Raw genomic sequence first — 24,573 nt, 5'->3', positions numbered from 1 at the left:
TTATTATGAAATCTATTTTTTAAATAAAAAATATTATAATTTTTCATGGGCCCTTTTACTGTTTTCAATAAAACTAAAGGGCAAGAGAAAGAAGAATAGTGCTTGTAATGGTTAATGAATGGTTGGTTTTGTGAAGACTTTCATGCCAAGTGTGTTGAAGTTGATTGAAAATTATCACATGGGTCCAATGCAAGCTACACAGACAAGCCAGATTCAATTTAATGGTTTAATTAGTTATTTGTGATTAGTTGGTTTCCTTAATGTATGATTTATAGTGGTTGGTTTTAGTACACGTGTATGGTGTAAGTTTCATGGATAGCATGAAACATAGTTTTCTTCTTTGTTATATTAAGGTACAGGGGGCCCTAGACGTAGACCTTGATCGTTTATGCCGACAATTTTCTACGTCCCCATAATTTTTATTATTAAAAATTATATTTAAAATATTTGTTTACTATAATCCTATCACATAATTATAATATTAAAAATTTAATTGCTTTTAAAATTATTAAATTTAATCATATTCATATTCGATAAATTTGGCTTTAATAGGCCCCCATTATTTTCTAAACCCCATATATCATTTTTAAAAATTATATTTAAAATTTTTATTTACTATTATCATGTCCAGATAATTATAATTATGAAAATTTAGGTGTTTTTTAAACTATAAAAATTTAATTTATAATAATATTATTGTGTAATAAATTTTGTCTTACACTAGGGCACCACAATTCATATTTTTTTAAAAAAGTATATATATAATTCTCATTTACTATTATCCATATAATATTTATTTATCAATGAGTTTTTTTAATGCATCGCAGGCAATTAAATAAAAATTAAAAAAATTTCAAATCTCTATATTTTTTAATTTATTGTAATTAATAATAATAATTTATATTATTTATTTTTATCATGAAATTTATTATTTGATACAATTTATTTAAAAAAAAATTATTATAATTTTACTTGAGCCCCATTTAGTGTTCTCAATAAGACGAGAGGGCAAGAGAAAGAAGAGTAGTGATTGTAATATACCTAATGGTTAATGAGTGGTTGGTTTTGTGTAGACTTTCATGCCAAGTGTGTGTTGAAGTCAAGGTTGTCAGATCCGGACCGGACCGGCTGGTAAGACTGGATAAACAGGGAAACAGCCATGATTCCGGTCCGGGCATGCCCTTAAACTTGGGCTTCAACTGGCCCGTTTAAGAACTAGACTACCCGGTTGGTTTAACCAGGAACCGGCTGAATCAGCCTGGTTTAATCAGCCAGTTCTAACATATGATTGAAAAAGAGGGAGGCTAGAATGAAGTAGAGGAAAATAGAGATGAGAGAAGAAAAAGCAACAGCATGGAGAGATTGAGAGAGAGGGGCAGATGGAATCATCTATCATGACATGGTGAACACAGTAAGAGGTGGCAAACGTGAGCGACGGAGGAGGAACTATAGCGGTGGTCGTTGTACAATCTTTGGTTTAGTTCGACTGGGAAGAAGATGGCTGACCTCTCAAACTTTTCATTATAATTAAGAAGAGATGAATATTCAAAATAAAAAAATCATTTTAAAGAGAAAGAGAGAGTGGTCATGTAAGTCCCGAGATGCATGACCACTCGGGGCTCACATATATCACATGCATTTGAATTTTTATTTTTATTTTTTAAATATTTTATAAATTCAGAAAGTTAAGAATAATATATAAAAATTAAAATTTTAAATATTAAATTAGATTGATTATATTTTTTTTAGTTATGAAAAATAGTGATTATATTATTTTTTTTATATTTATTAATTATTATAATATATTTTTAATATTTTATTATTAACCTCGGTTCAACCTCGGTTCGACCTGATTGAACCTATCACCCCCTGACCCCTGATCTTGGCCGAGTCAATGCCTAGAACGGGTCTGACAACTTTGGTTGAAGTTTATTGAAAGTTATCATATGGGTGCACACCTAAGTCAGATTCAATTTGAAGGTTTAATTAGTTATTTGTGATTAGTTGGTTTCCATAATGTGTGATTTAGTGGTTGATTTAAGTACAATTGTTTGGTATAAGTTTCATGGAAAACATGAAACATAATTTTCTTCTTTGTTATATTAAGTCCGTATGTACATGGCAGGGTAGGCATAGAATTTGTAGCTTATGCTGACAATTTTCTAAGGCCCATAATTTTTGTTTTTTATATTATATTTAAAATATTAATTTACTATTTTTCTATCCACATAATTATAATTTAAAAATTTTAACTACTTTTTAAATTATAAAATTTAATCATTTTGATATCCGATAAATTTTGCTTTAATAGGGCCGCATAATTGTTTGAAACCCATAAATCATTTTTTTAAATTGTATTTAAAATTTTATTTACTATTATCATGTCCACATAATTATAATCTTGAAAATTTTAGGTGATTTTTAAACTTTAACAAATTAATTTATATTAATATCACTTTGTACTAAATTTTGTCTTACACTAGGGCCTCACAATTCTTTTTTTTTTTTAAATTATATATATAATTCTCATTTACGATTATTCAATCCATATAATATTATATGATCAATGTGTTTCTTTTTATGCATTACAAATATTAAACAAAGCATTAAAAAAAATTTCAAGTCTCTATATTTTTAATCAATATTTTATTTATTGTTATTATTAATAATACTTCATATTCTTTATTTTCGTTATGAAATTAATTATTTAATAAAATATATTTTAAAGAAGTATTATGATTTTACTTAGGCCCCATTTACTATTTTTATTAAGACCACAGGGCAAGAGAAAGAAGAGCAGTGCTTGTAATGGTTAATGAGTTGTTGGTTTTGTGTAGACTGTAATGCCAAGTGTGTGTTGAAGTTGATTAAAAGTTTTCATATGGGTCCAATGCAGACTGCACCGACAAGTCAGATTCAGTTTGATGGTTTAATAAGTTATTTGTGATTAGTTGTTGATTATATATATATATATAAAGGAAATTTTAATTTTAATAAATGTTCGATCCTATATCTATTCGGATTAAAACAATAAATAAATCTAAATCCAAGTTTTAATAAAAATTTGATTCTTATTCTGATGGATAATGATCCGAAAGAAAAATATATATATATATATATATATATATATATATATATATATTTAAAAGATATGTCCTCGATGAGATAAGGATTAAATAATAATTTAAAATTTTCAAATAAAAAATCCCGGATATTGGAACAAAAAAAAATGGGGAAGATCAGGGAAGTTGTGTTTCTTGTGTGTGGAAAATCCCGGGATAAAAAAGAAATCCTTGATAACCCCATGCTTATTCGTCCCATGGTATCTTTTCCATGGTGGGACCGTCCATTTTGCTTGGTTAAAAAAAAAAAGAAAAAAACAAGGAAAAAAAAAAGAATCATGCACTTTGGCAGCATGTATGCTCTTGCATGTTGTTCATTCCTTTCCCACTCTATCTAAATGCCACATGAAAAAGGTCGGAGAAAGCCAAAGACGAGATGGAGGACAGCGTGGTGGTGACAGTGTACGTCTCAGCCGTCGTCGTTGCCATGGCGGAGCCCAAGAAGTTGACATTCTCCATCAAGGTCTGCCTTGCCCAAATGCTCCCCGGTGGCGTGAGCATGGATGTCGTCACACCTGAGTAGGCCCGCATCAGCCATTTCGTTGAAGCCCTCATTCTCGAGACCATCGGCATTGACTATGTTGATGAGTATGAGGTCCTCACCCCCGCTGAAGATAAATACCACATCAACAAGCACAACTCTGTGTTCCCTTTGTCTGCGGCTACCGCAATCTTGGCAAGGCCTTTTGCCGCATCAGCGAGGGTGCCGCCACGATAAGCACCAAGGACGAGGCCGACATTGACAATGTCATCGAGACTGTCTGGCATGTCAGCTCTATCATGATCCATTCCCTTAACATAAACGACATTGAGGTCTTTGATAAGTGCTTGTGTATAAGTAATACGAAGTATTCTTTTCTTATATTGAGAATTACTTTTCTCAAACTTTATCGTCTATTCTTGTGTATATGTGTTCTTTTGTGCATGCAGGGTTGTGGAGATAATTGTGGAAGAAAGGAACCAAAAGTATATTGTGGATGCATTTATTGATGAAGTCTTGGAGTGAACAAACATGAAGACACAAGTTGTGCTCAAAGACATGTGAGTGTGTGTCAACCTCCATTGTGCTTGAGCAGACATGCTAATTGGAGAAGCACAAAGGCAGTCACACTCATGTGTTACGACTTGTGCAATGCTAGCAAGATCTTCGTCAATGTGGTTTAGTTGAAGACGTGACGCGATCTACCTCATGGATGTGTACCCATCCATGCGGCCTCGATGAAAAGTGTGGATTTAGGAGTGGTTTGGCGAATACTGTAGCAGTTTATTGTAGTAAAATAATGTAGCAAATTAACTGTAGCAGTTACTGTTCATGGCTTGCAAGAAATCAACTTCTGAAAATTCACACAGGCGTGTGGAAATTCCACATGCCCGTGTGGATGCCCGATTTCAGCCCCTATAAAAGCCACGATGTCAGACATTTTAAAGGATCCTTTTCCAATCCTTTTCTCATATTCTCCCCATCTTTAGTGGCGCTCACGGATAAAGTTTGGAGAGGCTTTGTCTAGGTCTTTGGAGTGGTTTTATAGCCTTCGACATCACTTTCCTTCGGAAGATAGTTATTGGGGGAGCTTTCATCGTCATCGATTCGGTGAGGTGTGCCCTAGGCTTAACAAGGGAACCTTTGTGGAAGACGAGGTGACTCCACAGGACCATCGATACAAACTACGAGGGGATTTTTCTTATGGATTGCATACTTTTACATTCGATTTCATTATTGATTGTATCTTCCTCCATGGAGAGCTAAACCCCTAGTGGGTGCTTGGACTTGTAAACACTAGGATGATTTTGTTTCTTTGACCTTTATTATGCTCCTTTAAATGATGTTTTAATTGAGTTACATCCTTGAATATTTATTGCATTGATTTTCCCTTAGAGTGACAATAGGGTTGAGAATCTATCTTGGTAATCCTTGTGGATGAGTGACACACCATGAGGGTTAGACAAAGCAAGGTTGGAGAGGGTCGAGAGGATGAGTCAAGAGGTAGCGGAACGTCCTCTTTCCCTTCCGATGTGATTTATCCTACCTTCATGTTCTAAGAGTTCTTTGCGGTCATGAAAGAGTGAAGTACTAAGAGACGAACTCCGCTGGGGCTTAGTTGCGCAAGCAACAGAGTGAAGCATTGAAGTAAACTTTAGTGCTGGGGCTTAATTGTGACTGGGGGTCTTTCGCCTGGACCAAAGAGTTAGATCTATATTAGAGAATAGGATTTATTAGTTTGAGTCCCCAGAGCTTCATGCAATCCCACATAGTGTGAGGTGTCGAGAGTATCCCTTTCCGCGGGGCATAGTGTGAGGGTTAGTCACTGTTGACCTTAGGTTTGGCACTGTGTGTCTTAGGATTTCCATGACTCATTGAACATAATTTAGGAGACATAATGAGGAGTCTTGCACTTGAAACAATAGTCCTAGGGTAAACAATGGCCGGGTGCCACATTTTCTATCGATTGCCTCTTCTTACTTCTATTGTGTCTCTTTCTTCTTTTCTTTATTTTTACTTGTATTGATATTGTTCACTCAACCCTTTAATCATCTTCACTATAGTTAAATAGCAATACTTATGTTTCCGAGCACTATTCCCTATGGATACAACTACCCACTCACCGGGGTATTTTATTACTCCGATAACCCGTACACTTGCGGTAAACACACGCAAGGGGTGTGTCAGTCTTCACCTTTGCAAATAAGATCATTGCACCCTATGATTTTGTCATGTTGACAAAGCAGCTTGGTAGGCTTCCCATCATCCAGTTTGCCGCCGGTGTCATTGCCATCCTCGTTGATGCTACCCTTATGGTGCAGCTTGGATTCGATGAAATCTTTGTCGGCTTTGACATCTTCAAGAGCGGCAACCTTGTTCACCGCGTTCGCGATTTGGAGATCCTTGCTGATGTGAGTTGTGGGCTAGGCGAGGCCATAATTGGTGTCGACCTCGATGATGCCGTGGTCGAGAAGTTCGCAAATTGATCTGAATAGCCCCGTCATGGATTTTCTGTACGTCGCTCTTCATTACTCATCTTCAGTAAATCATTATGAAAAATTTTATTACTTGCTTGATGGTTAATTTTGCTCTATGGTTAGCAGCTTATGTTTTTTGACTATTACTATGCTTAAGTTATTGAATCTTATTGTCTTATTCTGCATTATAAAGTGGTGCATTGATTCCATTTTGTCTTTTAAATGTCGTTCCTTGATGTCCTTTGCTTTGAATGCCATAAATAGGAGATGTTTTGTTGCTTTGCTGAAAAAAAAGGGTTTCTAAGTAAAAAAAATACATAGAAAAAGAGAGAGGAAAAAAGGTTTTGGTTTTAAAAAAAGGGGAATTAAATAAAAAAATTATGAAATTTATTTGCTGCAAAGGGTATTTATGTAATTTTACATATTCCTTCTTAACTTACTTTGAGGCCATGAACTATCTTAGGAGTAGAGAAATTTTAAAGATGAAAAGCTTCTGAACTTACTTTGAGGTTGTGAATCCTTTTAAGAGTCAGAGAATTTCTAATGCTCACTTTAAGGTCATAGATGCTCATCAGAGTGGGAAATTTTCTTAAATTCACTTTAAGGTCATAGAAACTCTTAGGGGCGATGGAGAAATTTCAAAGATCAAGAGCTTCTAAACTTACTTTAAGGTTGGGAACCCTCTTAAGTGTTAGATGCTCCTTGGGGTGGGAAATTTTCTCAAACTCATTTTGAGGTCATAGACACTCTTAGGAGTAATGGAGAAATTTCAAAGATGAAGACCTTGCTGAACTTACTTTGAGGCTATGAACTAGTTTAAGAGTCAGAGAATTTCTAATGCTCACTTTGAGGTGATGCTCATTGGAGTTGGAAATTTTCTCAAACTCATTTTGAGGTCACATACACTCCTAGAGGAGTATTGGAGAAATTACAAAGATGAAGGCATCCTTCTGAACTTACTTTGAGGTCGTGAACCTTCTTAAGAGTCAGAGAGTTTCTAATACTCACTTTGAGGTCATAGACCTTCATTGTAGTGGAATTTTTTTTTAAACTCACTTTGGGGTCATAAATGCTCATTGGGATTAGAAAATGAAATTTTAAAACCTATCTTGAGACACTAATGAGAAATTATGAAATTGTAAACCCATTTTGAGGTCTTGACAATCATAAGGGGTTATAAAAAAAAAATCAAGTCCATTATTATGCCTTGAGAATTATCAGAAATCAAAATCAAAGCATCCAAAAAATAAATTTAAAGTCAAAGCAATCAATATTCAAGATGTGAGAGAGTCAAGATTTAAAAAAAATCAAATTGGACTCAACAGTCTCAGGACATCAAAGGTCAAACACTCAAAGAACTTACAAGTCAAGACTTAAAGGAAGTTTCACAAGCATGAAAACTGAAGCTTATGAAAAATCAAATCAAATTTGTGGTTCATCAACATAAAGAATCCACAACTTGAAAATCCAAATCAAATGTAAGATGTAAAAATAAATTGTCCAAGATGCAAGTTTCAAATGAATTAACAAATGAGCTCAGTAATCTCAAGACATCAAAAGTTAAAGGTTTGAAGAGTTCACAAGTTGCAAAAAGTTTCACAAGCATGAAAGCCGAAGCTTATGAAAAGTCAAATCAAGTTTGTGAAACATCAACATAGAGATTCCACAACTTCAAATTAAAATCAAATACTAGATGCAAAGTCAAATGCCCAAGATGCAAGTTTCAAATGAATCAACAAATGAACTCAACAGCCTAAGGCCTTCAAAAGTTAAAGGGTTGAAGAGTTCACAAGTTGCAAAAAAGTTCCACAAACATGAAAGCCGAAGCTTTGAAAAGTAAACTCATGTAAAATCAAGTTTGTGGTTCTTCAACAAAGAGAATCCATAACTTGAAATCCAAATCAAATCCAAGATACAAACTCAAATGTCCAAGATGCAAGTTTCAAGTTGCAAAAAGTTTCACAAGCATAAAAGCCGAAGCTTTTGAAAAGTCAAATCATCTAAAATCAAGTTTGTGATTTGTCAGCATAGGGAATCCACAACTTTAAATCCAAATCAAACCCAAGATGCAAACTCCAATGTCAAAGATACAAGTTTCAAACGAATCAACAAATGGGTTCAACAACCTCAAGATAACAAAATTTAGAGGATCGAAGAAGTCAAAAGGTGCAAAAAGTTTCACAAGCACATAAATGGTGAATTTTATAAATCATGTTCGAGGTACAAATTTCAAAATTAGATGAAAACCAAAAGTCAACAAAAGTCAAAGTGTGATTTTCGGCGAAAATGTTAGAAGGAGATGAAATGCTACAATCATTGTTTAGTTAGGCACATAAGTCTAAGTTGCGTCAAGATAATTAAATTTCAAACCTCTTGTACTTTCAATGAAGTCTATGAATTCGTGTTTATAAAAAAATGAATGAAATTAATTGTCCCAACTTGTTTTTCTTGTCAACAAATATTTCTTAATCAGAGGTTTCTGGGACAATGTCTAGGGTAATTAACATTAGCGGCTTGCCCCTAATGAAAGTTTGAACCCCACAATCCCTTGAAGTCTCTAAAAAAAAATTAAAATTTGATTTGTGATCCGTCATTTTTTAATCGGTCGATCCTAATTAAAGGCCGAGTAAGAATAAAGGACCCCATAGTTGGTTTCCATAATGTGTGATTTAGTGGTTGGTTTAAGTACACATGTCTGGTGTAAGTTTCATGGATAGCATGAAACATAGTTTTCTTCTTTGTTATATTAAGTCAGTATGTACAGGGCCGGCCCTAACCAAATACCTTGGTAGCTTATGCCGATAATTTTCTAAGGCCCCATAATTTTTATTTTTTAAAATTATATTTAAAATATTAGTTTACTATTATCCTATCCACGTAATTATAATATTAAATGTTTTAGCTACTTTTTAATATTGATATCCAATAAATTTGTCTTTAACAGGGCCCCATAATTTTCTGAACCCCAAAAATCATTTTGCTAAATTATATTTAAAATTTTATTTACTATCATCATGTCCACATAATTATAATCTTGAAAATTTTAGATGCTTTTTAACTATTAAAAAGTTAATTTATAATAATATCAATGTGTACTAAATTTGGTCTTTCACTAAGGCCCACAATTCTTTTTTTTTTTTAAAATTATAAATATAATTCTCATTTACTATTATCATATCCATATAAAATTATTTTATCAATGAGTTTTTTCTATGCATTGCATGTAATTAATAAAAGGATTAAAAAAATTCCAAATGTCTATATTTTTTAATCAATATTTTATTTATTATAACTATAAATAATAACTTATATGATTTATTTTTATTATAAAATTATTATTTAATAAACATTATTTTAAAAAAATTATTATGATTTTACATAGGGCTAAATTTACTGTTTTCACTAAGACCAAAGGGCAAGAGATGGAAGACCAGTGCTTGTAATGGTTAATGAGCGGTTGGTTTTATAGAGACCTTCATGCCAAGTGTGTTGAAGTTGATAGAAGGTTATCATATGGGTCCAATGCAGAGAAAAGTCAGACTTTGTTTGATGGTTTAATTAGTTATTTATGGTTAGTTGGTTTCCATAATGTGCGATTTAGTGGGTGTTTTAAGTACACGTGTCTATCATGCATGGTGTAAGTTTCATGCATAGCATGAAACATAGTTATCTTCTTTGTTATATTAAGTCAGTATGTACAGTTCGGGCCCTAGACATAGACCTTGGTTGCGTATGCCTACAATTTTCTAAGGGTCATAAATTTTATTTTTTTAATTATATTTAAAATATTCATTTACTATTATCCTATCCAGATAATTATAATATTAAAAATTCTACTGGGAAGTAATAAATACCTTGGGAGTTTCCATATCCCTAATGCATTGTTCCTTTTCATGCTATTTATGTTTCAGCCCAAATCACGTTAAAAGATTAGTAACATAGTTAAAAGAAGGCAGAAAATTACCTCACTACCCTGGGTAATCATTAACTCTCTCACGGGTAAGAAAATGTCAAAAATATCCTCCAAAGCCGCATGGGGAAGTGGTACAAGGACGGTTACAATTTCGAGTTGTTGGGTAGTGTGTTCCTTTTGCTCGCATCCATCATCTCCTCATCAGCGCCATTTGCTTATTCTCATCAGGAATTGTTTAGGGTTCTTCTCTTCGCTTTCTTCTTCTCATCGGCATTCTCCTCTTCACTGTGATTTCAACACACATGATCATCAGGCTGAAGGTAAGAAGGTCTCTATGGGCAAGAGTGAAGGGGCTATGTTCTGGGACTTTTGTAAATAGAAAGTTTTTAGGGGTATTCTATCAAGTTTGGGGTTTCTTCATGTTTGTTTTTGCGTGATTTTTGTGTATTAAATGTTTCTTACTGTGTATTGTTTCTATGTTAATGTTGGTTACTCTGTCTTTGTTCACCTTGAACTGGTTGTGTATATTGTCATCATTGTGATTGTATGTACAAATAGGATATGGCTACTAGTCTGGTGAATGTGGGATGTTATTTGGCCCTAGTTGTGTCAACACTCACCGAGTTGAAGCCTTGCATGACTCAGTGACAGTGGGAAATCCTTCATGGCACTCCTTTTTCCCATTTAATGGAAGTGAAACCATATTGCAAGAGAGAAGGGGTGATGGACCCACTTATACAAATATATGATGATGGAATTCAACATTTAAAGATAGGTGAGAGCACACTTGATTTCAAACCTGATGATGGTGCAGTTATTATGGATCTGCGTTGTGAAGGGGATATTGTTTCCTTCAAACACCAAAAAGAGCATTCCATCTTTGAACAAATGTATCTTCCAAAAATGCACAACAATCATTGAGATGTGATCAAAGATAACCTTCTTAGGCTCGTCTGCAGCAAAGATGGAGAAAAGGAGGCATTTGTGAAGTTACTTGTGCTTTATCTCATGACCATTTTTCTCTTCCCTAACACTTCATTCAACGCACCAACATGGGCTGCACATTACATTGACGATTTGGCCTTACTTGGCTATTACGCATGCGCCTACGCCACTCACAGGTGGCTGATGTCAGATGTCCCAACAACGGCAGCCTGTGTGCAACTTAGATGCGAGGGAAAGTTAACAACCAACAGATAATTGAAAGGGTGCATCGTGGCCCTGAACATCTGGTTTTATTGACTAACTAGGAGTGTGAAGAAACTTTGTCTGGGATGGATGCCCTGCATCATGTGCTATGGAGAGAGTATTTTTATAAAAGCACCATCCACTGGACCTCTGCCAAAATCCCTGAAAGGGAAAGGTATGTTTATACCTTCATCAGTGTGTTCTATTTTTTTTTGGTATGAATATCATTTTTATGTGTATCATGTTTTTTTCATATGTAATGCTTTGTGTTTCTTGTCTAACCTTACAGTCTTAATGTGTATAATGTATCTTTACTATGTAAGTTTATAAACTTCTTATGTAATGTTTTGTCATATGATGTACAGTTTTTTGAACTAGTCCTCTCCAATGATGAGGAGGCTGCATTGGTGGGATCTATAATGGTAAGGAATGGTGTTGGGATCATTCGACTTCTGACAACCCAAAGAAGAAGAGACATAACTGTATGGAGGCCAAGAAAAAGAATCCAAACATAGGCTCAGAAGGAGAAATGGTCAGGAATGTTCCCCCTATGATAGTCCTGAGAGAATGGCCTTCGTCGAATTTCTGCTGCCAGACCCAATCATAGGATTGGTGGCGATGATGATGTGGCATCTCTTTTGCAACAAGTTTTAAGAGAACTTGGAGAATTCTGCCAGCTCCCTGATGATCATGACGCTCGGGTTGATCGAGAACAAAAGGCTAACTTAATGGCACCCCTAGTAAAGGATGATGTGCAACAACCTCTATTGCAAGTTGCTCATTCCCTATCTGCGGGGACGCATATGAAGAAAGTCGTGCATAGAAGGTTATCGGGGGCCCATGTTCCCCTGAGTATTAAAAAATTTGCTCTAATGGAGGAAGTATAGATACCTCACCCGAATGTTGAAATAGTTGTGATACAAGCCGATGCAATTGCTCCTACCTCAGGGAAGTCTAACATCGATGTTAAGAAACCTGAGAACCGTGCTCATCTAGTTACATGAGCCATGACTGTGCAAACTGCTGCCAAAAAATGCAGCACCAAAATTTCTCTAAAAAGGGCTCCAGTGAAGAGGGCTTCCCAAAAAAGGGATCCACTAAAGAGGGCTCCATCAAAGAGGACTAGTATTGTGAAATTCAAGGAAGAAACAGAAATGGACCCAGCCAGAGGAGCCCCGCTAGATGATAACGATGATAACGTCATCGATGTCGACAAAATTATTGAATCCCTATGGAGCCTCAAGTAGACAACATTGCAAAGTTTATCAAAAGGATACCTCCAGTAATCTAGCTACATCTGTTTAAATGCCAGCGCCTAACACAACCTCACTAGTAATCATCCTATTCAAGGGTCCAACGAATGCGCCATCACCAAAGAATGAAATCAGTGGTGATGGTGATAACAAAGGGAAGGAAGACAACTCAAAGGCCAGTCAACCATATCATGAAGTGCAGAGAAAGATGAAAACTAATTTTCTCCCAAGGAAAAAGAATTACCTCAAATTTACCCTGTTGGATGAGATAGAAAATGCAGCCGTCAGTAAGTTTCTCAACACCATCATAGATAGGTATGACTTTCGTCTTATAATGACATTTTCTTGTGTATGATTAGTGTTTACTATATGTTAAAATTTGTGACCGCTTGCGCTTACAATACAAGAGATGAAACATACTGCAAATCAAGTTCCTAGGATGGGATATTTGGCTATGATAGATCTGAAATCATCCTGATGCCAATCACAATGAATGGACACTATCATCAATTCATATTGGATAAGGCCAAATAGAAATGCATCTACTACTCCTCCCTCTACTCATGTAGTATGACACCAATGCACAGGACATAGTACGTATCTCTTGTAGGACTGTAAGATTAGCGCTCTTATTACTTATGAACTAAGAGGAATTAACATTTTCGTAAATAGCTCTTTTTGAAATGTGTATGAAAATTGAGATTGGATGCAATAAACTCAAAGATCTTCTATTGGAGCATGACTGCTCCAACCCACAATAGGAACCGGCTCTATCGACTGCCCTGTTTTCATGGTGTGTTATGTGGAGAAGATTCTATGTGGGTAGGACTTGAACATACGCAAACAGACGTACCATACTTCCGGCTTCACTACATTGGCTAAATATTGATAGACTGTATGCAATGAAATATAGGGCCATCAATCACAAAGGCTACTGGGACTGGGGATGATGCCACCAATGACTGCGATGATTATACCAAAGTAGATTAATGCTACTTGTGACATTCCTACAAAACTTTCTGGAACAATGATATGATAACATTTGAATATACGGTAATAAAATAATTCATGTTATACTGACTTAGATATTTATTGTATATAGATATCACATATACTGTATAGACATATTTCATTTTGCGCATGATAAATGTATATTACACATTAGCAACTCGTAATACACATGTACTCAAAATATTGTAGAACAATATCTGATATTACATACTACAAGGAAATAATAAAGAAGATATTGTATCTCTCAGTCAACTATGACTGCATCATAGAAATGACGATTGTGGCCTATTTGATGACATCTACTATAATTCAACACTCGAACATCAAATGCCTAGGATTCAATCTTCTTCCTTCTCAGACATCAAGGTCTCGTCCTTGTGATTGAAGGACGGATGCGGAGATCATGGTTGTTGTTGGTTGGTTTATCGTGGTCCAGTATGGGGTGTATAGGTTCAGCATAAGCACGGCGATATAGGTCGAAAGTGAAGTAATCGTCGATGTAGCAATGCATATTCACGTTAGTCTGCATGATAGCTGCACACGCATGCTTACATGGTATGCCATACACTTTCCATCAATGACATGACCACTTCCTCATATGAAGTTGACTGCGTTGTTGTTCTCATCTACTACTTCGTAATTATCACCATCAGATCGACCAACCCATAATGAGCGGCTATCTTCTACAAGTTGATCAACTTTGTTATGTATCTCAGGACAGAGGTGTGTTTCCCACTTGTGGGATTGGACACGTTTATTTGTGAACATGTTCATGAGTTTAAACCTGCATATTAGTGATTGAAATATTATTGTGTCATAAACTAAACGTAAATAGATTACGCTACACAAACAAACTAAGATAACACACATGACTAGATAATATGCATCTAACAAATATATTAACACAAAGTTGTTATACTACACATAAAAGTGAAACATTACACAAGAGTTTAACCTTATCGTGTCTTCATTGCTTATAACTAAAAACTGACGAGCCTCTTTAATTCAAGCATTGAATGACTCCGCTAAATTAGACTACATCTCGCACCAATGTGCACCTTTAAACAAATAGTTTGACCAATGGTCAACATAGGACTTGTGAAGTAACCAATGGTGCGCTGCAGTCAATATAGATTCAAGTTCACTAATTGCCGTGTCATACTCTCTAGACATGCATGCAAACACGATTATGATGATTATAGCCCAACACTCCTCTCTCAAAGCCTTACCAAGCCTAGCATTTACCCTCATGAAGTTTGCCTCAAAATGTCGCAAACAAAAACCATGTGGGGTGGAAGGGAAGACTTTCACAACGGCTTTTGCAAGACCTTTGGACTTGTCTGACACAAAAGTGATAACCTTGTCATAGTCATCATCACCATACAACACCTCACCAAGCGTGGCAAGAAACCATGTCAAGTTCTCGTTTGTTTCATTATGGACAATGCCAAATGCTACATGGAACAGGCCCTCATTATCATTTTTTCCTATTGCCCCTAGTAAGAAGCCTCCATATTTGCCGAACAAATGCATCCCATTGACGAAAAAGTAATGGCCTGCACCCATTTTTGAATACAATCACATAGGTGTGGAAAGAAAAAAGGCATGTTTGAACCTTCCCCCATCGTTCTCAACATTTACTAAGTTGTTAGGATTCATCTCTGCTACCTTGTCAGCGTATGAAAGCATCAAGTCATAGCTAGCTACTTTATTTCAATGTATGACAGCCCTCGCCACCTTTTATTCCATCCAAGTCTGCTTATACAGTAGCCAGACACCATGTTCTAGCAAAATATCCTTCTGTCTATCAATGGCTCTATACAAGGGGTGCTTTTTCAACTTTTGGGTCACATGAACAGATACCTATTTTTTGCTAGCCTTTAAATGCGCTGTTATGCCAATGTCTCCCCCACAAATGTGCGTTGATTGCATTGTTTTCACTTAGAATGTCCCAGCGTTGGCCTCTCTCGATGCGCGCAAACGCCATTGACAGTTTCGGCACTACATGGAACAGTTACCTGTTGTTTATCATTTTTGCGAAGATGAAGTCAAAATTTTTTCAGATGGCAAAGCTGTGGAGGGAATCTTTTAAGTGCTCAGCATTATGAAATCATTGAACTAGTGTGATAGGAGAACCTTCAGATTGTTGAGATGAACTAAAAATGCTTAGGGCCCTGTATAATGGTGTTGGTATAGAAATATCTCCATATCGCCGGCCATGCTTTCCAAAAATGATTCCATGCGTGGTTATGCAATTAAAGACAGATGGAACAATTTGTAATCTACTGCAATAAGGTAAGTTGCACGGGAAAACACTAATAATAAACAGAAAAACCTTATAATAAATAAAAACACCAAATAATACATAGGAACTCTGAAACACTGAGTAATACACGATAATAGTGATAAAAGTGATTACTACATGCAAATGAAAGACTAAGATATTTACGTTAGGAAAGATCCCCCCGGGGAATGTCCAACATTTTGTTGACATCGTCCATGAAGAGGTCTACAGTATCCTTGCTGAACATGTTGTGTATGTGGCACGTATGCTTGAAGTCCTCCTCTGACTCAGTGGGACAAATCGTTTTGTAGCTGTCTGACATCACAAAATTTACTCTAACTTGATATATATCCAGGGCCCAAAGCTTGCATATCTCATTCAAAACCATTTCTCAAGAACTCATCATAGTAAACTGTAGGAGGCATCCCTATCCATCGTATCTGGCAACATTGACCAAAGAAGGTGTCCATTAAATGATAAAGCAACCAACTTCACGATCCCTGTAGAACATTGGTGTCAAATATAAGACATGAGAGACACAAATAAGAACATAAAACACATACTCACAGCTCCTCCAATAGTGGAAACTCCTCCACACTACTCCCCAAAGGTTGAGATGAATAACAATCAGAGTAGTTTCTCACATTTTTATCATGAAGAGGAAGAAAAAGAAGGGAGAGTTTACTTTTAAATAAAGATAAAAAAGTACAACATTAAAAGGATATGATAAAAAGCTATAAAAATGTTCCATCAGCATGGCAAAAAGTATAACACTATTTTATGCACAATGTGATGGGAATGGAAAAGTTTGGTTTCTTTAATCTTATCTCACTAGGGTATTTTGGGTAGTACACATGAAAGGAGAAAACGGGGTTAACAACGAGGATCTCAAGGACTATATGGAATACTGGAATGTCAGAGGGACTATTCAAAAAATTCAAAAACTTTCAAGGACTTTTAAGTAATTTTCACAAATTTTAACTACCTTTTAAATTATAAAATCTAATCATATTGATATACAATAAATTGGCTTTAATAAGTCCCCATAAAATTTTGAACCCCATAAATAATTTTTTTAATTATATTTAAAATATTTATTTACTATTTTCATGTCCACATAATTATAACCTTGAAAATTATAGATGCTTTTTAAACTATAAAAAGTTAATTTATAATAATATCAATATGTAATAAATTTGGTCTTACACCAGGGCCCCACAATTTTTTTTAAAAAAAAATTATATATATAATTATCATCTATTATTATCCTATCCATATAATATTATTTCATCAATGAGTTTTTTTATGCATTGCAAGTAATTACACAGGATTAAAATAATTCCAAATCTCTATGTTTTTTACTCAATATTTTATTTATTGTAATTATTAATAATAATTTATATTCAATATTTTTATTATGAAATTTATTATTTAATAAAAATTATTTTAAAAAAATTATTATGATTTTGCCTAGGGCCCCATTTTCACTAAGACTGCCCCTGAGTACCAAATTATCACATTCTAGGCCTTATCAAATTGAACTCGATGCGATAACAAACGGTCGCAGTCTCACAGGGCGCAAATCTAGTAAATGTGTAAGGTCTCAGAACTTGTTTTAGAGTAGAAGATAGAACAACTACAAGATTACAGAATTATGAATTCTAAGAGTACAACAAGGTTCGGGAATACAAAATACAAAATACAAGATTTTCAGGTAAAAAAAAATTGCACAACAACTCAAACTACAATAAGGTAGGATGACATCTACGGACAACTAGTTAAATACCTTGTCAAGCTACTACTCCTGATTTGAAAAAATTAAAATTACTTTATGAGCTCACTAGTCCAATAAATAATCCACTGAAACAATTTGAAATCATTAGGATTTAAGAATTCAAATTGCAATACTGAGAATAACTAGGCTCAAACTTATAAATAATAGAACTTAAACATAATACTGGATAAAGTGAATCGATCATAAGTATAGTCGCAAAGTGATAATGTTATCCAAAATACTATTCCATATTTCATAAACTCAATTCAAAAGCATAGTAAATCATTTAGTGAAATTATATGTCTCCAAATTTACCATAAATAACAAAAATCATTTATTTATCCTTAGTGACCCGAGTGAGAATATAAGAGATCATTGGTTTATCATCAGTGACCTGAAATTGAATATCTTAAGCCTTTATTGTTTTATTGACGGTCTAGTGCAAAACTGCAATCTCATTTTCTAAAAACTTTTGTCAACAAGGTAAATATTTAAGCCCATTGACAGGGTTGAGCATAGCTCATTTGAAGACAAAAGTATTCAAACAAAACTCATGGTCCAAGTACAGAAATATTCACATATTTTCCCAAATACTCATACAAGAAGAAATGTAGAATTTCATGACCTCACTTTAGCGAAAAATAAACCAACAAATTTAAAAATAACAAATAAACAATAATAAGCAATAATTGGGTTAAGAATAAAACAAAATACGGAATTTATAATCATTTGTAATAACAAAATAATAATTAAACAAGAGAATAATGGAATACTTATTTTTGTAAAATAATTAAGCGTAGTTAGGTAATAATTAAAATAGCAATAAACCATGTATAAATTTTTAAGAAATTTTATAATCTCAAAACACACAAGCCTTACAATTAACTATCACAAAATTATCCTTGGGCATAAGCCAACATATCATTATTACAAAGTGAATATGAACAAGGTACCAACTTAACTAAACATCCATGATCCATTTACTTCTCTTAAATCAACAGAGAATAAGCATGCCTAATTGAAGGTAGGGGATTCCATCATGAGAATGTTTCCTCTTACAACAATATGGCTCTCATTTAACCCCATCAATAGCTGCATTAATTTCTGATTCTCTTCCAATTTTTGAAACTCTTGAGTAACACCACAAGTGCACTGAGGTAATTAACTTGCCAAGTGAATGAAGTTCATTCCATAACCTCTTGATCTTGGTAAAGTATTAAATGATAGTGATAGAGCCTTGGCTAATTTAACTCAACTCTTTCTGAAATTGAAATAGTTGTGGACCATTCTGCTGCCCAAATCTTTCTTCTAATCCCAGCTAGATTTCACTAGTAGTAGTCATATACACAACACTCTAAAAAATCTCCTTTGATAATGCATACTGTTAGGTCTAGAAGCTTAAATTGGCATAAGCAATGATGATGTGGCAAAGACAATGATTTGGCAAACAAGGGGATAAGGATAATGACTCAGAAAAGACACTTGGCGATGTGGCAAGAAGTGAAAATAAAGGCATGAAGGCTATAAGATCATGGGAGGAGCTTATTTTTGGAGAATTTCTCTCAATGATTCATATGGAGAAAATCTATCTTTAGCAATAAACATCAAAGTAAAAGGATCTCTCCTGAAGGTAAGTTTATTCTTGATATGATTTAATCTATCTTCGGTAAGATCTAAGATGATAAAATCTATCTTTGGTAAACTCTTTTCTCATGAGAGATTTATTTCTAAAGAGGGGAATAATCTATTATTGGTAAGTATGAAGATCATCTCTTGACCAAGGATTGCATAGAAGCTTGGTGTGAAGCTATTTGAAGACACAAACTAAGAAAGACAAGGGCAAGCCAACATGATTCTCAAGACCATAATTAGCAAAGTAATTTGAAGCAAAGATCCAAAGCTATTTATGGGCAGAGCTATTCAAAGACACAAGATATCTATGGCAAGATTTGATAGAAGATTGAAGAATCAAACTTAGATGAATGAAGATCAAGTTTGAATATTTTGTGAAGACCAAACTTGGACCAAGTTTGGAAAGAAGATTGAGAGATCTTTGGAGGCCATCTTCGGTGAGATGGATTCGCTCCTTGGTTGGTGCGATCCTCGGGAGATTGACCTGCTGATATGACTTGAGGAATGAGGCTAGTTGCTGGTTGCAGGAGATCAGGAGGAGTGGACTACATCGATGGGAATTGGAGCAATCTGAGGGTTGGAGGCATTGCAAGTCGTGTTGCAATGGGAGATGGAACTCAGTCAGGATCAGTAGGTGGACCGTGATGTAGGCTTGGCTAACTTTGGAAGGAGTCCAAATTAGGAAGCCACGGAGAGTCTGAAAGAGGAAGCTTTCTTGGGATGTAGGGACATCCATATAAGATACCCAACTTTGAGATTTAGGATGGGTCACGAGGAAGAGACCTTAATGTGTAGGTTGAGGAGAGTGGGCATCCGGCAATCTAAAGAGTGTTATTCTTTATTGTGTGTGAGAGATTGAGTGTTGTAACTTTTCTTTCCTTTTCCTCTTTTAGTGGATTATTTTCTCTGAGCTCGATCCCCTAGACATAGGGAAGGTTGTGCCGAGCTGGGTAACCAATTTGTGCGTCTTCTTTCTCTTGCATGATTGATTGTGTGTGAGTACATTACTTGTGACGTTGAGAGAAAACTTATCACACAAATACACCTCTGGAACTAACACATTCATATGACTATACTGTTGCACATCTCCTAATTTAGTAATTCAAGAGAATCAGAATCTAGTTTCATGCATGAAACATTCACAAACCCTATCTTGTAATTGGCTATTAGTGCGATATGCATAGCATGTTTCCAAGAACCAAAGGCGAACCCATCAAAGGCTTTAGAAACCAAAAGCATACATGGATTATTTGAAGGATGTAAGAAGAAAGCATCTGAAGAATCTAATGATGCTCTTCCTCCTAGAGAGAAGGTTTCAACCAATGAATCAAACAACATAAATCAAATAGCTTCTCACAAGCAGCAAGAGATGAAATATGCACAATATCTAAAATAACCCTTGTACAACTTTACCAATAGTATCCCAATAAAAACTCTAATCTCTCTACCATTTCTCATCTTTATTTCTCTCTCTCTCTCTCTCCATCACTCTCCCGCTCAGCCTGACGTTGAGAAGGTTGATGCGCTAAAATTAGCCCAGCAACGAGAATCAAAGAGGAAGTTCATCAGAATTGGAAAGTTGGGAGCTTGAATGTGTGCTTGCCTGCCATTATACACCAACAAAGGAAGCTGATTTCCATTTCATAGAGATTTTTATTCACAATCCCTTTTGTGGGAATTTCATGGATGTTCTTCTTGCCTGGATCCAATGCGTGTCAGGTTGAAAGAGCTTTGATTGTGTGGAAAAAGATGGGATCTTTCTGCATGCCTGGTGTTCAATTTCAAACTTCTCTTTTTGTTTAGATCTATTGAAAAGGGAAAGATATTAGTTTTTGTTTTTGTAGACTATTTTAAAATTTCAGATTTTTAAAGGGGGTATTCATAAATGGTCATTTTACAAAAAAAAAAAAAAAACATTTCAAAGTTATATATGCAAACGTTATAATGGTCATTTTATATATTTGTTGTTTGTTAATGGATGTTTTTTCAACTAATTTGAACCCCAGGGGTATATACGCAATTATATGTATTATTCAGCGGTATGTATGCGATTATCTTTTATTTAGAGGCAAATATGTAATTTCAAAATTATTTAGGGGTACACCTGCAAAAAGCCCTAAAAAAAGAGAGGACTTCTGAGACTCAAGCCCAATAAAAGAAGCACAATCCCAGGCAGAATAAAAGAGCCTCTGAGATTCTAAAAGATTGAAGTATAAGTCCAAGACAAAAATGACAAGTTGCAACTAAACATGTAACCAGTTGAACTTAAGGGGAGATATTGGAATGATGGAGTGAGTAATAGTCCCACATCAGATAAAATACTAAAAGTGTAATGGGATTATATAGTTCAAGTGGGGTCATTACAATAACCTTGAGGTTTTTTGTATATTAGCCTTCATTAATTTGAATTATCATATCCCAACCATTTGGTAAGGCCCATTTGCAAATATAAAAATCTAACTTTGTTAACCAAATGAAAACCTATGGAGACAACATATCTGATCATACTATTGTGGAAAAGGTGTTGAGGAGTTTGGCATCGAGGTTTGATCATGTTGTGGCTACGATTAAGAAGGCCAAGGACTCGACTACTCTATATGTTGATGAACTTAGTGGCTTACTGTAAGAACATAAATTAATACTTAACCATTTGACAGAATTTTGAAGAAAAAGCTTTTTAGATCAAAGAAGATTCATCCAATGCAAGAGTATTACAAATTAGTGCATCTTACTTGGTTTTTCTGTTGTGTTGTTAGTGTCTTAATTTTACTTGGTAAGTTGGTCAAAATTCAATTCCTATTGTTTTAGAAGATGGTTATGAGTTGTCAATAAAGGAGAATTCTGCTCTCCATAAAAGTCTCATGAGTTTTTTTACAGGAGAAGTTTGTTAAGGTTAAGTTTATAAATTAGAATCTGATCATGTAATGTCATATATACCTATGAAAACCAATATAGGGTTTCATTCTTCAAGAATACTCAGTTTTCAACGTGTTAGCTATACAATTTTTCTCTTCTTTGTTTTTTTGTCTTAAAGAGAAGGTGATAAACATGGTTTGTCCATCTCTCCAATTATATATATAGTGAATACGTCAACTGTGGGCATTCATAGAACATCCACAGTATAGGAAAATTTACTGATAGATAGAGATAGAGATAAATGGGTAGATCAACAGTATCATCAACAGTGTCCATCAAAATCATGTGCTTGGTTCTGAAGTGGGTAGTTGGGTGCCTATTTAGTTTTTTATAAATTCTTAGTGGGTGCTAGTAGAAATCAGATTGGATGACTATGATTATTTGAGTTATTGTTACGATTAAGATTTGACAGTTCAAATCAAAGCACTATACATCCTACTTTCATTGTGCTACTATTCCTGAAATGTGCATCACTTTACACTATTCATAGCACTGCGCATGGTCAATATGCATTGGACAAGATAGTTTACAGTTATTAGATTGAAATCTAACGGTTGTGCACGCACAACCAGATTGAAATCTAACGGTTGTGCACGAACAACCATATAATTGAATGAGATGGTTTACAACCATTAGATTGAAATCCAATAGCTATAGATTGTAGAAGACTCGGCCTCACACACACATATATATAACTAAAAATCAATTAAAAAGTTTAGAAAAAAATTTAATTATTTTTTTCCCTTCTCATTCAATTTAGAAGACAAAAAGTCACTTTATATTTTTAGAAATTTTAAAGTGTGAGTTATGTATATGAGGCTTAAAGTATGAGTTTTATCTTTTAAATTTGGAAATAAAATAAAAAGGAATAATGAAAAATAATTTTAATAAACAAGCCAAATGGATGCTTGCTAAATATTTAAAAATTTAAATAGACTTCTCTAATGGATGATGCATGGTTATTAATATCAATGGGATTTAATATAAATTAATATATTACTTAATTTTTGGGCTTTTCTCATATGCCTCCATAAAACATTTCACAAAATAAGATATCTTTCTAATTAGCTAATAGTGTAAACCATTGAATAATTAGCTAATAACGCAAATCATTGAATAGCCCAATGGTATTATACAAACAAAAATGCAAAGAGAGTGTAAGGATTTAAATCTTCCCCCCGATAATATTTTTCATGTATTGTTCATGCACTATACACATGGACTTAATACTATTCATCAGTACTATTTACAGATCCGAGTGTGGATCTTCTATTGGAGAAATACTGGTTTCACCCTTCTAGAATTGCAAAATAGAGAAATTTTTTTAAGAAATCAGTAACCCACAATAACTAATGCACCTCCATACTTGTATGTCCTTTTTGACAATTCCTTAAATAGGACACTTGTCGCATGTTTGTAATTATAAAATAAAAAAAAGGCTAATAGCACATGTAAGGTTATCGCAGAAAACTCCTTAATGGCGATTAGAGAACATAACCCATAGTTACTAAAAAAAATCATGAACATATAAGATAAAATTCAAATACCACACCTGGAGCAGTTCACTTAATAAATAAAAAGGAAAAAAATATTTTTAGATTTTCTTTTAACTTTTTTGGCATATCCTTGCAATTCCTTAAATATCTTTAGATATATTTATATTTTTCAACTAGACAAATAAAATGGCTCCAAGGCAGTCCTTTTATCATTACATAGTTGCAATGGTTTTTATCAGACTTGTGCCAAATCAATGGCTCTCTTTCCTTTTAAGAACCTCTGCAAAAATACCTCAGTATAATCCTTCACCTTCAAATTTTTGTACATTCTTGGTCTCATATCATTCACTAGTTCATCTGTTGGTCCTATCACTTTTCAGGTAAATCCGCACAAAACATAGCAATAGATATCCAATCCTTGTCCGAAAATATGACCACCCTATGAACAGGGCTCTTAAATATTCCATTTCTCATTATCTACAAAATTTAGAACAATGTTATAATGTTATAATGTCAATTGCATTTTGTCGAAAGTAACTAGGACGGAAAATTCTAAAAGTATTTTACCTCCATTCGATCTCCTATATTAATAATCAAAGCATAAGGGGAAGTGGTCACTGTGATCCATTAGTCGCCTTTCATTACCTGAAGTCCCTCTACATCTTTGTCATGTAAAATTACAGTGATCAGAGAGCCATCGGTGTGAGTTTTGAGGCTGAAGACAAGATCAGGTTTCGAACAACGTGGATAGTAATTAAATCCTCCAAATATAGTGAACTTGTCTCCGAGATGGCTAATAAAGAAATCTTCATTCAGTTCCAATGACTTTGCAGTTGTCTTCAGGACATTCTCAACTAACTTTTTTGTGTTCATTGTGTATTCATGCAATACATTCCTGCATGCATAATTTATGCAAGCCACTAATGTATTTCTTTGTCGTAATCTTGGGCATACAAAAGAGATCAGCTATAATTGGCAAAAACTCTAATTACGATGAGATGCATCAATTTAGCAGTTCACTTCTCA

At 34.5% G+C, this 24,573-nt stretch overlaps 2 protein-coding genes and 1 pseudogene across 2 annotated transcripts; 1 reads left to right on the top strand and 2 right to left on the bottom strand.

Moving 5' to 3' along the window:
• The first annotated feature begins 3,475 nt into the window (after nt 1–3,475).
• On the top strand, nt 3,476–6,098 carry LOC120262442 (annotated as a pseudogene).
• Nucleotides 6,099–14,039: 7,941 nt separating this feature from the next.
• LOC120259915 lies at nt 14,040–15,011 on the bottom strand. The gene is made up of 2 exons (XM_039267373.1): nt 14,554–15,011; nt 14,040–14,229 (listed from the first exon to the last, which is right to left on the bottom strand). The coding sequence occupies exons 1-2, from the start codon at nt 15,009–15,011 to the stop codon at nt 14,040–14,042; spliced, it is 648 nt and encodes a 215-aa protein (XP_039123307.1).
• Nucleotides 15,012–23,916: 8,905 nt separating this feature from the next.
• On the bottom strand, nt 23,917–24,420 carry LOC120259914 (codeine O-demethylase-like). The gene is made up of 2 exons (XM_039267372.1): nt 24,193–24,420; nt 23,917–24,024 (listed from the first exon to the last, which is right to left on the bottom strand). Exons 1-2 carry the CDS (start codon nt 24,418–24,420, stop codon nt 23,917–23,919), a joined length of 336 nt encoding a protein of 111 aa, XP_039123306.1.
• Between the last annotated feature and the right edge of the window lie 153 nt (nt 24,421–24,573).

This window comes from Dioscorea cayenensis, chromosome 5 (genome assembly GCF_009730915.1).
Source record: "Dioscorea cayenensis subsp. rotundata cultivar TDr96_F1 chromosome 5, TDr96_F1_v2_PseudoChromosome.rev07_lg8_w22 25.fasta, whole genome shotgun sequence".
Taxonomy (NCBI): Eukaryota; Viridiplantae; Streptophyta; class Magnoliopsida; order Dioscoreales; family Dioscoreaceae; genus Dioscorea; species Dioscorea cayenensis.
The sequence above is the reverse complement of the archived record's forward strand: the minus strand, read 5'-3'. Positions and strand labels throughout refer to the sequence as shown.

Excerpts from the sequence above, each read along its gene's own strand:
- LOC120259914 (XM_039267372.1), bottom strand. The coding sequence starts at position 24,420 with ATGAACACAAAAAAGTTAGTTGAGAATGTCCTGAAGACAACTGCAAAG. Across the intron at positions 24,025-24,192 it reads AAGATGTAGAGGGACTTCAG|ATAATGAGAAATGGAATATT; the intron begins GTAATGAAAGGC and ends TAAATTTTGTAG.
- LOC120259915 (XM_039267373.1), bottom strand. The coding sequence starts at position 15,011 with ATGGGTGCAGGCCATTACTTTTTCGTCAATGGGATGCATTTGTTCGGC. Across the intron at positions 14,230-14,553 it reads TTGACTGCAGCGCACCATTG|GTTTAAACTCATGAACATGT; the intron begins GTTACTTCACAA and ends ACTAATATGCAG.